The sequence below is a fragment of the Salvelinus sp. IW2-2015 genome, linkage group LG6.2, assembly GCF_002910315.2.
Source record: "Salvelinus sp. IW2-2015 linkage group LG6.2, ASM291031v2, whole genome shotgun sequence".
Lineage (NCBI taxonomy): Eukaryota > Metazoa > Chordata > Actinopteri > Salmoniformes > Salmonidae > Salvelinus > Salvelinus sp. IW2-2015.
Genome location: NC_036846.1, coordinates 7,050,811 through 7,066,983, shown reverse-complemented (window position 1 = coordinate 7,066,983; position 16,173 = coordinate 7,050,811). Strand labels below are relative to the sequence as shown.

General features: G+C 44.7%; 1 protein-coding gene across 3 annotated transcripts; it reads left to right on the top strand.

Moving 5' to 3' along the window:
• The first annotated feature begins 1,016 nt into the window (after positions 1–1,016).
• On the top strand, positions 1,017–15,816 carry rnf38 (ring finger protein 38). 3 transcript variants are annotated; one of them, XM_023990003.2, is made up of 12 exons: positions 1,017–1,217; positions 1,875–2,457; positions 5,139–5,188; positions 5,318–5,529; positions 5,669–6,005; positions 6,145–6,273; positions 11,850–12,017; positions 12,130–12,291; positions 12,458–12,561; positions 12,770–12,973; positions 13,082–13,181; positions 14,891–15,816. In XM_023990003.2, exons 2-12 carry the CDS (start codon positions 2,190–2,192, stop codon positions 14,951–14,953), a joined length of 1,797 nt encoding a protein of 598 aa, XP_023845771.1. In that variant the 5' UTR covers positions 1,017–1,217; positions 1,875–2,189; the 3' UTR covers positions 14,954–15,816. The 3 variants fall into 3 exon arrangements, with proteins under 3 accessions (XP_023845771.1, XP_070300310.1, XP_023845772.1); XM_070444209.1 differs by having other exon boundaries at positions 1,017–2,457; XM_023990004.2 differs by lacking the exon at positions 1,875–2,457 and having other exon boundaries at positions 1,019–1,217.
• Positions 15,817–16,173: the final 357 nt, after the last annotated feature.

The window sequence follows — 16,173 nt, the reverse complement described above, 5'->3', positions numbered from 1 at the left end:
GTGGTAGTGGAGCATGGGCCTGAGGGCATACACTTAGTGTGTTGTGAATTCTGTAATGAATGTTTTGTAATTGTATAACTGCTTTAATTTTGCCGGAACCCAGGAAAAGTAGCTGCTGCCTTGCAGCAGCTAATGGGGATCCATAATAAATATAAATACACATATCTGGGAACTCCTACAAGACTGTTGAAAATAATTCCAGGTGAAGCTCGTTGAGAGAATGCGAAGAGTGTGCAAAGCTTGCCATAAAATGGTATTTTACCAAATAGGGCTATCTTATGTATACCGCCACTACATTGTCACAACACAACTGATTGGCTCAAACGCATTAAGAAGGAAAGAAATTCCACAAATTAACTTTTAACAAGGCACACCTGTCAATTGAAATGCATTCCAGGTGACTACCTCATGAAGCTGGTTGAGAGAATGCCAAGAGTGCACAAAGCTGTCATTAAGGCAAAGGGTGGCTACTTTGAAGAATCTTAAATATAAAATATATTTTGATTTGTTTAACACTTTTCTGCTTTCTACATGATTCCATATGTGTTATTTCATAGTTTTGATGTCTTCACTATTATTCTACAATGTAGAAAATAGTAAAAATAATGAAAAACCCTTGAATAAGTAGGTGTGTCCAAACTTTTGACTGGTACTGTATATTATGATATGTGTCAATTTCGACTAGCCCCCCAAAATGGTCCATCCTATTTGGCATTTGCCAGAATTGTTAGATGGCCAATCCGCCGCTGATACCAAACCAAATTCCTTAGTACTGAAACAAGACTACTGAATTATTAATTAGGTTGATTCTTCCCCGTCGTTTACCAGACAAAGCGAATCAATGCAGTGATCTTTTGTTAAAGGGGTAATCAACAATATGGCCTGAAAAAGACACCACTGGTTTTAAATAAAACATATGCACTAATAAATATATTCTAGTTGTGGTATGTCTTTGAGGATTTTTGCACAATGTAACAAATGTGTCGTCAGAGATTTATGTACTCGATTAGATCGGTCTGACCAGAGATCTGAAAATCCCAATGATTGATCTCTATTTACGCTCCCCACTGACATCTACAGAGAAAACACCACTAGCTTCAGCCGTGAATGTACATTTCGTGGTGGGGATTTAAATCGTATGAAGACCAGCATTATTTGAAGATCAGGCAAGGCATTCGACCGCGCCTATCTCGGATCAACCAACATCGTCTAAAAAGGTTAGCAGCATGCATGCCAATGAGCAGACATTCTTGCTAGCGCTCTGTAAGGCTTGGTAATGTCGGCAGCGAAATGGTTTTCCTCCTGCTAGCTAAAATAGCTTTCATGTTAGCAATAAACTCGTTAACAACGACGGGTTGAGTTAAAATGTTAGTAGTAACAAAGCGTAGTTAGTAATGTAGAATCAGTGGTGGGTTACCAAGTGTATAATGTGAGAAATATTACAGGAAGGTTTTATGTAGGAACTTAGCACTTCTGAACCGTGGTTTTGTTAGCTTACGTAAGCTAGTCCGCGATCCAGCTAGCTATAATATGCTAAACAGCAGCAAGCTAAGTTAGTTGGCTAGCTAGCGACAGTTAATATTATTACACAGCCAGCTGTGTGTTAACATGATCAAACACTCTAACTAGCTAACTGAATGTGAACTCTGGCTAGTTTGCGTGCCATTTCACCAGGAAAAGTAGAAAGCCAGTAACGTTAGTCGCCAAGCTTCATAGCTGATGAGACAATAGAAAGAAACCCGAAGGGGTACAGCCCAGATACATTCACTAAAGCTTTTTGTTATAATGTACCTATCTGTATTGTTTGTTTTGTTTCGATTGCATACGGTGTATTGCAATGACAGAACAAACTAACATACCAAATCGACCTCTAGGGATACAAATAAAGCTGTTTTTGGAGTGTTGACTGACAGTGACGCGCAACACAGGCAGAGGGGAGAGCTGACAGGAAATAACCATCGCTGCTGATGGMGTACGAACGACAGTAGAGAGAGGACTACTCGTACACCCGCCGCTTTCCGTTTTACCTACGCCCCAAACCAAGCTGTTCATGCGAAGGAAGATACTCTCTAGAACAGGCCGATTACGAAGATAGCAAGGAGTGGCGGCCAGGCGAGAGGGAGGCTACGGCAAACCATCTCTCCCAGATATACCTCCATTACGCCCACCTACCACCGCCTCCTTCAGCCATGGATCCGCCGAGGACTCGGTCACGTTCAGGTTTCTTTCATTATGGCATGAACGGTGGTGGAAACGGCAATAACACAATCAACAATGGGAACATGATGAATGCCAGCGGAGGGATCGGGGTGAATTACCCTCAACAGAACAACCCCGGCTGGGTTCCGCACGGAGCGCGCGGTAGCTATTCGGAGAACCAGCACACCCAGGGGAACTACCTGTCCGGTGGGGTGCAACGCCACCCTTCCCACGGAGCACACAGACACCCCGGCACCGGTAAGCTTCAAGGCTCCCTTTCCATACGAGTCTAGATGCATCACACCCCGTGCATAGATTAGTATACCTACATGATTTAGCATGTGCCAGGCTTGACATGTAAACAGTGCAGTCTTCCTCGTCAGTGCAATGTTTTAGCTGTTTTTCTAAAAAGATAAGATGCCAACAACCAGATTTGAACCTCCAGTGTTGTCTGTAGTCAGGTGGCTATGCAAGGAATGGGCTTTGACTCAGTTAGTAGTTTCCTCACTGCTTATGTGAATGGCCCATCCATCCAGTCTGCCTGACCTAGAAATTGCTTAGYTTTCCAAACAACATGAACACATTTCAGTTATTGAAAGATTGCTCATGCCACCTTCTCAGAGCATTTAAGGGATCTTTGAACAAATGGGGAGTGAGTGAGGGAGCTGGACAGGACAGTTGTGGACAAGGTAAATTAGCATCTGGAGGTGTGCAGAATATATGTTATGACTTGATAACCTAAATTGTTTTCCGGAAAAGAAAATACTCATGTTTTGTGCTACATCATTTCTATGTTGTAGTAATATACATCTGAGGCAGTAGGCTTGGGRGATATACTGTATACCAGGGTATTTCATAATACTGCTTTGCGTTTATATTTTTGTTCAATGTAAAGTGTTGGTCCCATGTTTTACCCCCAGTGGGTGGGCCTGGCTGCCAAGTGGGTGGGCCTATGTCCTCCCAGGCCCACTCATGGCTGCACCCCTGCCCAGTCATGTGAAATCCATAGATTAGGGCCTAATGAATATATTTCAATTGACTGATTTCCTTATGAACTCTTAACTCAGCAAAATCTTTGAAATTGTTGCTTGTTGCGTTTTTATATTTTCAGTATAATTATATAAGAAATCTAAGATGTCAAATGATATCCAGCTCAGGGTTCCAGCTATGCATTTAGTTTGCTAGCGAAGTGGCTAGATGTCAAGATCAAGCTTCTTGGTTACAGCAGAGACATTCAACCACCTCCTGGATCAACATCCCTGTTGCCTAAATTCTTTTGTGCCTGCATTTGCATTTCATTTTTATTTTTAAATGGCTCCCCTTGTGTGCACATTCGGTAATACCGTATACACTGGTGTGGTACAGAAATGGTATGACTGCATGAACATCTGGATATCGCCAACCACTGAGGCAGTAGACGTCAATGAGATATGAGAATACTGCCCCCTATGGTGGGATGGAACACACACTGAAGAGTTTCCCATGTGAGCCATAATGGCATGTTCAAACAGTGATGGTTACTCTGTCAGTCATGCTTTCAACAGTGACGTCAGTCTGTGTTTACCCAGTAGTCTTTCGTGGCTTCCACTAACCTCTGAAGAAATGGGTTACCATTATAACAGAGTGGGTTCCCTAGAGGCAGAAAGGCCTATGAATGCAAGGTTTTAATGGAGAGCTTTTGTAATAGCACGTTTGCCATCCAGACCTAAAATAACACTTGCGCATACGCACACTTTTGAACATGCTTGTGCGGCACACACACTCCCTGTTCTAAGCAGCTGCAGATGCCTCTACTTGAATACCCTGTGTGTGATTTACGGTCTGTGTGCTCTGTGAGCAGAGCTCCCAGCATGTCACGCCTCTGAACATCACTTTCAGGGGAATGTGTTAGGACTGGATTTGGAGGTGTTGAAAATATGTCTGTGCATTTTYCCACGGTTTCTCTCCTTCTCTGAGCTCAAACAGATAAACTGTGTGTTTTGGGCTCGTGGAAGAGCAGCTTAGACTAGTGGCTCAATCCTGGAACCAGGGTTGTATGCAGCTGCTGGCTCAAATAGATGCCTTTTCTGTACTGAGGCCCAGATACTAGGACTACGCCTTATAACCTGGCAATCCGCACCCAGCCCAATGTCTGGATCTCTGTCCCTCCCTGTCGGAGCTGAGCGCCAGTCGCCTGGCTGCTCTGTTCTGTTCTGCTGGCGGGGCGTCTTTGAGCTGTCACTCTCCCCTGACTTCACAGAGCAGCAGAGAGGAGCGATGGGATTGCTCTCAGATCTGTTGTTTCTGAAGCGACTGAGGGAGGGAGGGGGCTAGTTTGGAGATGGGAGGCTGGGGAGGGAGGTGTTTTCAGAGGACTGTTTTAAAGCAAACTCCATCCGCACAGTTCAAGGGCATCTCTGCCTGTTGGAGATTGGAGGGGCTTGTGTCTGTGTAAGGTTGAGGCAGCAGAGGGGGTCGTTTTTATATTTGAGATCAGAGAACAGCGAGATTATTGTTACATCTTAGAGTGGTTCTCCCTCTTGTCAGTGGCAGACACTGTCTGACTGAACCCGGCAATTCAAAGCCCTACACCAGTTTCCCATACTCATCCTCGGGTCCCCGAGGGGTGCACTTTTTGGTTTTTGCCCTATCACTACGCAGCTGATTCAAATGATCAAAACATGTAGATTTGAAGCACCTGTGTAGTGCCAGGGGAAAAAACATGAGTTTGGAGAAACCCTGCCCTAGACTGAGCAGACTTTATCCAGCTATAATACGTGCATATTTGTAGACACAATTTGGGCCGCTACTTTCTCTACAGATGGTAATTGCAGACAGAGTTTAAAGGAGCATGAGTACTGGTGTGTACCTGTTAGCCAGGCCCGCTCAAGTCTGAGCTTTGAGGTTTTGTGTGGCCTATAGCCTGGTTTGACCCTCCTGTTATTCTCTGTGGCCTGTAGGTGTCCTGCACTTCCACCCTGATAACATCTGCAGTGATGAGCGGGACAAGGTGAGTATATTAACCTCTCCCTATTGTCCCACACAGCAGTAGGAATGCTATAGCCTTATTTAACACCATGCTGTCTTTCTACTCCCTTATCTCTTTCTGTGGCTGTCTCTCTCTCTGTCTCATCTATAGATGGAGGACAGTCCTAGCCCCAAGCGACAGCGTCTTTCCCAGCAGTCTATGTTAGATCTGAGCTCTGCCCCTCCCTCCACCCCATCCTCTCCCATTCGTCCCTGGGAGCTACCCCACACCCCCACTACCTGGGCCACACCCCCACCCAGTCGCAGGCCACACCCCCACTACCTGCCAGAGCGATGCCACACTCCTGTCCGCAACCGCCGCAGGTAAGTGTGTGTGTTAAATGTTACAATGGGTTCGGCATCATTGTAGAGTAATTTTTCCTCTGGGCATTATCTGTTGTGATGAGGATGTTTGGTAGAAAGAGACTGACATCTTAATTTCTCCCTCTCTCTTCCCCCCCAGTCCTCCAATGAGACGCCAGCGAGGCCGCCGTGACCGTCTCCCCCACCACCAACCCCCCCACCCTCACCCTCACCCTCATCACCACCACTACCACCACCATTACCACAACCCGCACCATCACCCCCACCACAGCCTCTCAGCAGGGCTTCAGGATGAGAACTACCGCCACCCCGTCCCCCCTCAGAGTTACCCCTATAACCAGCCTGAGGAGCGCCCCTACCACCCCCCCAACCTGTCCCCTCGCCCCCTCCACCACCCTGCTAACCTGTCCCCCAGGCTGATGCACCCTCACCCCCCTCAGCAGCAGAGCAGTATGGTGCTGGACCTCCATGACCAGGTCAGTGAGGAAACAGGAAGCTGCTTTTTACAGTTGTCAATAAAGCATTATTGAATTTGATTAGGGTCATCTTTTATCCTTCTACGTGGGGGTTCAGGTAGTGTGGTTGTTTGAACTCTGATTTTTGACTTCTGCTCAGGTGTCGTACCCAGTCTCTCCCCCTGGCGGCCCCCCCGGCCTGCCCTCCCACTCGGCCCCCCAGCAGCTCCCAGCATGCTCGGTGGTCTTTAGTGGGCAGCACTACCCTGTCTGCAGTGTCCCTCCATCTGTGAGTTCAACTAGCCTGACTGTCTGACTTGTGTATCTCTTTGATACTCTGACACTGATCATAATGTCTACTTCATGTACAGTGCCTTCAGAAAGTATTTATACCCCTTGATTTATTCCACATTTTGTTGTTACAGTCCGATTGCAAAATTGATTAACACAAAATAATTCACCCATCTACACACAATACAATAACACAATAGACAATTTTCAGATCTTGACAGGGATTTTCAAGTAGATTTAAGTCAAAACTAACTCGACCACTCGAACATTCAGTCTTCTTGGTAAGCAACTCCAGTGTAGATTTGGCCTTGACCTTTTAACAGAACAATACAATTCATCTCCCAGTGTCTGGTGGAAAGCAGCTGAAGCAGGTTTTCCTCTAGGATTTTGCCTGTGCTTAGCTCCATTCTGTTTTTGTTTTTTTTTGTCCTGGAAAACTCCCCACTCAATGATTACAAGCATACCCATAACATGATGCAGCCACCACTTTGCTTGAAAATATGGAGAGTGGTACTAAGTAATGTCTTGAATTTGATTTGCCCCAAACATAACACTTTTTTATTCAGGACAAAAAGTGATTAGCTTTGCCACATTTTTTTGCTGTTAGTCCAACTATTCACAAACTGAGGTACGTGCAATGCCATCGGGGGTACGCCAAATAAAAATGTGATTCACATTTAAAAAAAATCATTATTCACATTTTCAAACAGTACATTTATGGTTTCCAATGGGGCTATGCATTTGGGTGAGTTTTTTTTCTCTCTCGCCTGAGTAGCCTCGTTTCACTGCCAAAAATAAAATCCAACCATCTAGTGTTAAGCGAAATAATGCAATGTCAAATAGTTAACATCCAATCACATTAACTGTTACTCTCTTGCGGGAAACCTTCACTCTTGCACAGACATTTAGAAACAAAACATGACAATAATATTTAAAAAATAATCCACAGGAGTTTTTTGAGTGAGAATTAAGACGCTTTTGAGTAGTAAGACATGTATAAAAGCAACAGATACCATTTAATATGAAGGGTATAGAAGTGTATTTATATAGTGAGCTACCGAGTGGCTATGACAGGCAAGCCCCATACTATTGTGGAGGACTTAATTCTTGCTGCTGCTGTGGATATGGCTGGAACAATGCTGGGGGAAAAGGCCAAAACTAAACAGACAATGTCTTCATCAAACACTGTTTCATGACGCATCAGTGACATGGCAGGAGATGTTTTGAAACAATTACTGCTTCGCATACAAGCCAGTGAATTGTATATGTTACAGCTGGATGAGTCAACAGACGTGGCGGGCCTGGCACAGCTCCTGGTATATGTCCGTTACGTTTATGACGGGTCAATTAAGGAAGACATCCTCTTCTGCAAGCCACTGGAAACCAGGATAACATGAGAGGATATTTCTACTGGACAGCTTTGACATCAAATGGACTTTGGTGGTCAAGATGTATTGGTATCTGTACTGATGGTGCAAAAGCCATGACAGGAAGACCTAGTGGAGTGGGAACGCGCGAGCAAGCCGTTGCTCCCGAGGCCACTTGGGTACACTGCAGCATCCACCGAGAGGACTTTGTTAAAGCAAGGCCCCTGAACTCTGGTGAATCTTCTGCACCATGCAATGATATGGGCAGCGACCATGTAACGCTTTTACAACGTACAGAAGTGCGCTGGTTTTATTTGTTATTTTTGTTATTTCACCATTTATTTAACCAGGTAGGCTAGTTGAGAACAAGTTCTCATTTACAACTGCGACCTGGCCAATATAAAGAAAAGTTGTATGACAAAAACCACACAAAGTTACACATAAACAAACATAACACAATAGAAAAATCTATGTACAGTGTGTGCAAATGTAGTAAGGTTAGGGAGGTAAGGCAATAAATAGGCCATAGAGGTGAAATAATTTACGATTTAGCATTAATACTGGAGTGTTATATGTGCAAGTAGAGATACTGGGGTGCAAGAGGGTAAGTAATAATATGGGGATGAGGTAGTTGGGTGTGCTATTTATAGATTGGCTGTGTACAGGTTCAGTGATCGGTAAGCTGCTCTGACAGCTGATGCTTAAAGTTAGAGAGGGAGATATAATTTTTTGCAATTCGTTCCAGTCATTGACAGCAGAGAACTGGAAGGAAAGGCAGCCAAAGTAAGTGTTGGCTTTGGGGATGACCAGTGAAATATACCTGCTGGAGCGCGTGCTACGGGTGGGTGTTGCTATGGTGAGATGAGATAAGGCTGGGCTTTAACTAGCAAAGACTTATAGATGACCTGGAGCCAGTGGGTTTGTCGACAAATATGTAGTGAGGGCCAGCCAACGAGAGCATACAGGTCGCAGTGGTGGGTAGTATATGGTGCTGTGGTGACAAAACGGATCGCACTGTGATAGACTGCATCCAATTTGTTGAGTAGAATATTGGAGGCTATTTTGTAAATGACATCGCCGAAGTCGAGGATCGGTAGGATGGTCAGTTTCACGAGGGTATGTTTGGCAGCGTGAGTGAAGGATGCTTTGTTGCGAAATAGGAAGCCGATTCTAGATGTAATTTTGGATTGGAGATGTTTAATGTGAGTCTGGAAGGAGAGTTTACAGTCTAACCAGACACCTAGGTATTTGTAGTTATCCATATATTCTAAGTCAGAACTGTCCATATAGTGACGCCGGGCGGGCGGGTGCGGGCAGCAATCGGTTGAAGAGCATGCATTTAGTTTTACTTGCATTTAAGAGCAGTTGGAGGCCACGGAAGGAGTGTTGTATGGCGTTGAAGCTCGTTTGAAGGTTTGATAACACAGTGTCCAAAGAAGGGCCAGATGTATACAGAATGGTGTCGTCTGCAAATCAAATCAAATGTATTTATATAGCCCTTCGTACATCAGCTGATATCTCAAAGTGCTGTACAGAAACCCAGCCTAAAACGGCAAGCAATGCAGGTGTAGAAGCACGGTGGCTAGGAAAAACTCCCTAGAAAGGCCAAAACCTAGGAAGAAACCTATAGGAACCAGGCTATGAGGGGTGGCCAGTCCTCTTCTGGCTGTGCCGGGTGGAGATTATAACTTGCTCGGAAGTTGCTGCAGGGGGTGCTTGAGATGTTGGTTATTAAGGGGCAAAGTATTGACACTTAAAAAAAAWTTTTTTTTTCAATTGAGAGACGAGGTTAAAATTCTGCTTTACTGACCACAATTTTTAATTGTCTGACCACTTGCATGGTGACGAGTTTTAACACGACTGGCCTATCTGGGTGATGTTTTTTCTAAAAATCCTACAATGTGATTTTCTGGATTTTTTTCTTCTTATTTTGTCTGTCATAGTTGAAGTGTACCTATGATGAAAATTACAGGCCTCATCTTTTTAAGTGGGAGAACTTGCACAATTGGTGGCTGACTAAATACTTTTTTGCCCCACTGTATGTGCATCCTTTCAAGCACACCCTTCTCATTAACCTGTGGTGAGTTATTCACAATATGATGAACAAATAAGGTTTTATATGTAAGATGGTTAAATAAAGAGCAAAATTATTGATTATTATATTATTTGTGCCCTGTTCCTATAAGAGCCCTTTGTCACCGGGTTGTGACAAACTCACACTCATGTTTAATAAATGTAGTGTGTGTGTGTGTGTGTGGCAGGCTTACAATGATGGCAAAGAAACATTTAAGTGTGCTGACCCTGGTGTTAGAGGGGGTACACAGCTGGAGGTTGAATGTTTGAAGGGGTACGGGGCTATAAAACGTTTGGGAACCACTGCTTTATTGTCTTGTTGCAAACAATGCATGTTTTGGAATATGTTTATTCTGTACAGGCTTCCTTCTTTTCACTCTCATTTAGGTGTTGCGGAGTAACTACAATGTTGTTGATCCATCCTCCGTTTTCTCCTATCACAGCCATTAAACTCTGTAACGGTTTAAAATTCACCATTGGCCTCATGGTTTCCTACCTCTCCGGGAGCTGAGTTAGGAASGACGCCTGTGTCTTTGTAGTGACTGGGTGTATTGCAGCACCATCCAAAGTATAATTAATAACTTCACCATGCTCAAAGGGATATTCAATGGCTGCTTTTTTAAATTTTTACCRGTCTACCAATAGYTGCTCTTTGCGAGGCATTGGAAAACCTCCCTGGTCTTTGTGGTTGAATCTCTGTTTGAAATTCACTGCTCGACTGAGGGACCTTAAAATTATCTGTATGTATGGGTTACAGAGTTGAGGTAGTAATACAAAAATAATGTTCAACACTATTGCACACAGTGAGTCCATGCAACTTATGTGACTTCTTAACACACACTTTTACTCATTACCTTATTTAAGCTTGCCATAACAAAAGGGTTGAATAGTTATTGACTCATGACATTTTTTGTATTTTCATTTTTTATGAATTCAAATAACAATGTGAAAAACAATTCCACTTTGACATTATGGGGTTTGGTTTGTAGGCCAGTGACAATGTGGAAAAGGTCAAGGGGTGTGAATACTTCCTGAAGGCACTGTACCTCCTTCCTACCCTGTTTTCCATCAGTATGCGTGTTCATATCCATGTGTACGTAATGCATCTTTGTCGTGGGTGTCAATAATTGGAGCCTTTTGTGTATATACTCAGGACCGTTTCCTTTTATACTGTTTTTCCACTGTATTTATCCTAGATTCTAGACATAGCTCACTGTGGTAGATCTACTGCTGTGCATATCATTCCTAGTATGTATTTTTAGTGCATGTACTCAGATTGCATTTGGGTTACTGGTCATGTTTGGATTGGTAAATGGATTTGTTCTGATGTGACTTCTAGTTTTTGATTTATTAGTTGTACTTGTTTTGACATTTTACTGCCCTGTTCAGAGCTAGTAACATARACCAGCATTTTCCTMCCCTGTAAGGAGCTAGTAACACACACGGCAGCATTTTACTGCCCTTTAAGGAGCTAGTAACACACACCAGCATTTTACTGCCCCGTAAGGAGCTAGTAACACACACACCAGCATTTTACTGCCCCGTAAGGAGCTAGTAACATACACGCACCAGCATTTTACTGCCCCGTAAGGAGCTAGTAACACACACGCACCAGCATTTTACCACCCCGTAAGGAGCTAGTAACACACACACGCACCAGCATTTTACTGCCGCCGTAAGGAGCTAGTAACACACACACCAACATTTTACTGCCCCGTAAGGAGCTAGTAACACACACACACCAACATTTTACTGCCCTGTAAGGAGCTAGTAACACACACACACCAACATTTTACCGCCCCGTAAGGAGCTAGTAACACACACACACCAACATTTTACTGCCCTGTAAGGAGCTAGTAACACACACACCAGCATTTTACCGCCCCGTAAGGAGCTAGTAACACACACGCACCAACATTTTACTGCCCTGTAAGGAGCTAGTAACACACACGCACCAGCATTTTACTGCCCTGTAAGGAGCTAGTAACACACACGCACCAACATTTTACTGCCCTGTAAGGAGCTAGTAACACACACAAGCATTTTACCGCACCTGCTATAACATCTGCAACCAATACACTTTGTATAGAGGAGAGATGAAATCATAATGTCATATGGTATTTCTCTCTCTCAGGTTCTGCAGACGTGCTCTGTGCAACATCTGCCCATGCCCTACCCATTCCCCTCTCTGCTGTCCAGTGACCCCACCTTTCTCCTGCCCCCTCCCCACCTGTCCCACCATCCCCCTCACATCCCCCAGCCCGGACAGTTTGGATCCTACCCRACACAGCAGGCCAGATCGGTGAGTGGCGCTAGGGTTTTACAAAAGGGGGGGTGTCTTGAGTGTGTTCAGTCTAGCATTACAAGCCATTTGAAGCTCATTAATGACATCTCTCTCGCTCTTTTTAACCTAGCCYTTACAGAGGATAGAGAATGACGTAGAGCTGTTGGGGGAGCACTTGTCGTTAGGGGCGGGTCTACACTACCCCCCTGCGGCCCACCCCGGCCTGCCCCCCCACTCCACTCAGCTCCATTTCCTCTCCCATGAGCCTCTGCCACAGGAGTTCTTTGGAGTGGTGAGTGTCTCTCTTGCCTCTGCTCATTATCCCCAATCKCCTTTAGCTCTCCCACATCAGAGGGATTGTTGCATCATTATTTTGTAACTCATTTAAAAGGCCTGCGTTGGATGTTTTTTCAGTTGGTCATATGAAATCCAGAAATTATTTCTCCCTTCTCTTTCAGTCGTATCCTAACTTCATGCCACGGCGAATCCCAGGACGACGCTACCGCTCGCAGCAGCCACTGCCACCCTCGCCTTACCACCCCAGTTTCCTGCCTTACTTCCTGTAAGTCACCCATCCATCTCTAGCTCTACATCATGGGTGTTGTAGTTTAGACAATCAGGAGACTCTGCCCTATTGGTTGGAAGTAGCCTACTCTTGTGGCATAGCGTATTTGTGTGAATACAGTCAAGTTCTTTTGTACTCTGTTTGTCACATGAGCTGTGTATGCGCAGTGTCTGTAGGTAAGTGCGTTTCTCTCCCTGTCTGTCAGCTCTATGCTGCCAGTCCAGCCTACAGGCCCTGCCATCAGCCTGGAGCTAGACGTAGATGACGGAGAGGTGGAGAACTACGAGGCTCTTCTCAACCTGGCCGAGCGTCTGGGAGAGGCCAAACTCCGAGGACTGACTAAGGGAGACATCGAGCAGCTGCCTTCCTATAGGTTCAACCCCAACAACCACCAATCAGAACAGACGCTGTGAGTACTTCCCCTTGACCTACCAGAACCGAGGATACTATCCTCCTCGCCGATCCGAGTATACAGCTGGTGGTTTTGTTGAAATGTTGTAATGAAGTTGTGTTGCAGGTGTGTGGTGTGTATGAGTGACTTTGAGTCTCGTCAACTGCTGCGAGTTCTACCCTGCAGTCATGAGTTTCACGGGAAGTGTGTCGACAAGTGGCTCAGGGTGAGTCTCTCGCTCTAGTATTTCACAAAGCACAATCAACTACACTGAACAAAAATATAAAACGCAACACGTGAAGTGTTGGTCCCATGTTTCATGAGCTGAAATAAATGATCCCAGAAATGTTCCACACGCACAAAAAGTGTATTTCTCTCCAATCTTAGAGCAGACGTTTGTTTACGTCCCTGTTAGTGACCATTTCTTCTTTGCCAAGATAATCCARCCACCTGTCACGTGTGGCATATCAAGAAGCTGATTAAACAGCATGACCATTACACAGGTGCATCTTGTGCTGGGGACAATAAAAGACCACTCTAGAATGTGCTGTTTTGTCACACAACACAATGCCACAGCTGTCTCAAGTTTTGATGGAGCGTGCAATTGGCATGCTGACTGCAGGAATGTCCGCCAGATAATTTAATTTTAATTTCTCTACCATAAGCTGCCTCCAACCTCGTTTTTGAGAATTTGGCAGTACGTCCAACCGGCCTCGCAACCGCAGACCACATCTACGCCAGCCCAGGACCTCCACATCTGGCTTCTTCACCTGCGTGGTTGTCTGAGACCAGCCACCTGACAAAACTGTGGGTTTGCACAACCTGAAGAATTTCTGCACAAACTCAGAAACCGTCTCAGGGAAGCTCATCTGTGTGTTTGTGGTCTTCACCAGGTTCTTGACCTGACTTTAGTGGTCAAATGCTAACTTTCGATTGCCACTGGCACGCTGGAGAAGTTTGCTCGTCGTGGCTGAATCCCGGTTTCAACTGTACCGGGCAGATGGCAGACTGTGTTTTATTGCGTCATGTGGGAGAGCGGTTTGCTGATGTCAACGTTGTGAACAGAGTGCCCAATAATGGCAGTGGGGTTATGGGCAGGCATAAGCTACGGAGAATAAACACAATTTGTATTTTATCGATGGCAACTTGAAAGCACAGAGATACCGTGCTGAGATCCTGAGGCCCGTTGTCATGCCATTCATCTGCCGCCATCACCTCATGTTTCAGCATGATTAATGCAAGGCCCTGTGTCGCAAGGATCTGTACACAATTCCTGGAAGCTGAAAAATGTGTCAGTTCTTCCATGCTCTGGATCAACGTGTACGACAGTGTTCCAGTTCCTGCCAATGTCCAGCAACTTTGCACAACCTTTGAAGAGTTGGACAACATTCCACAGGCCACAATCAACTCAATGCGAAGGAGATGTATCGCGCTGCATGAGGCAAATGATGGTCGCACCAGTTACTGACTGGACTTCTGATCCACGGCCCTTTTTATTTATTTTTAAGGTTTCTGTATACCAAGTCATGTGAAATCCATAGATTATGGCCTAATGAATTTCTTTCAATTTCCTTATGAACTGTAACTCAGTGAAATCTTTTAAATTGTTGCATGTTGCGTTTATATTTTTGTTCAGTATACTTCTGAGTTGGTAAACAAACTGACAGGGTGCATACCGCCAGCTGGAGTGTTATCTGAACAGGTATAAAGCCAAGGTTGGCGAAATATATATATTTTTATGTTGCTTTTAAAACAAATTCTGTGTAGTTTGGCAAACGCACGTTTCTAGATACTGTGAAACATCTTATGTCTTCATACCTAGTTCTTGATCCAACCGAAGCGTCCTCTAAAAAAACTATCTGAAGTTCTCCTGTAATGATCAAGTCATGTTAACTATGTATCCCTCTCTCCCTCTCTGGTTGTCTCTTGCTCCAGGCTAACAGGACGTGTCCCATCTGTAGGGCTGATGCCTCTGAGGTCCAGCGAGACTCAGAGTGACCACCAGGGGGAGTCAACCACTGACTGTCAAACAGTTTTCGCACTGCCCCCCCCCCATCTCTTTTCCTCCTCCTGTAACTCTGCTCTCATCTCTCATTTTACTGCCCTTCCCTCTTCAATCTCTTTTTGAAGTGTTTCCTCCTCCTGTAACTCTGCCCTCCATTTCTCCTTTAGCTCTCTTGCCCTTCTGTTCTCTTCATCCTCACACGCCATTCCCTCTGGTCCGGCACACCCCCCTTGTGTTTCTCTAGCTCTGGATGTCCCTCAGCTGAACCCGCTGGAGGGTGGCTGGGTGTGGACAAGCTAATGTCCTTCCGTATGATTCCTGTCCTTGGTATGTGCCAGCGTTTGGTTTGTGTGTATGAGAGACTGTATTTTTAGTTAGTCTCTGATCATGTATTTGTGTGTTTAGACTTGGGTATCCACATGTATTTGACACTTAAGGGCCCATGCCACTCCGCTGCCTCTCTGTAGCCTGAGCTAGTTGCTTTTTGTTTAGTTTCTCTGCCTGGCAGTTTACCTCATCATTCCTGTTGGTCATTGTTACCACGACGACACGCTTCACTGTATTCCTCTGAAGTTTCTCATAATTTTTTTCTTTATTTTTGTTCCTTAAAAGATGATTAGTTTCTCTGACTTTGCAGTGGCACATGTGTTATATACTGTATAAATATATGAATATCTGTATACCAAATAAAAGGCTTGATATGAACTTTTAAAAAAAATCACATTTTTGGACCGTTTTTTAAAAATGAATTATGAGATGTGATGCAGTTGGGTTTGATTGTGCTGGATTGATTAGTCTGTTCTGGATGTTAGACTTTACGTGGTGGTTAATTAATAAAAGACATGATACACACTGATCTGTCTGCTGTCTGTTTCATGTAGAGCGCAAACGCCAGAGCAAACAATGGCAGAGTGAACTTCAAAGTAGAYGCTGGGCGTCCTATCGCCTCTCACCACGGAACGCGGTCCGTCAATTTCCCGACGGTTTTACATGCTTGTCAACACCGGGAAGGTGATTTCCTTACCCCACAACCACCTGCTGCTTTTAACCGTCAGTAGTTCTGCTGTGTTTCTTCTCGCAATAGATGGGGACTGGCTTTCTGTATTTGGGCTTCAACTGTAATGACTGCAAATTGCCAACAGGTGGCGTCACTGTTCTTTGTAAGGCATGATTTATTTTACAGAGAGGGGATGGGTCTCAATTGAAGGGTCGA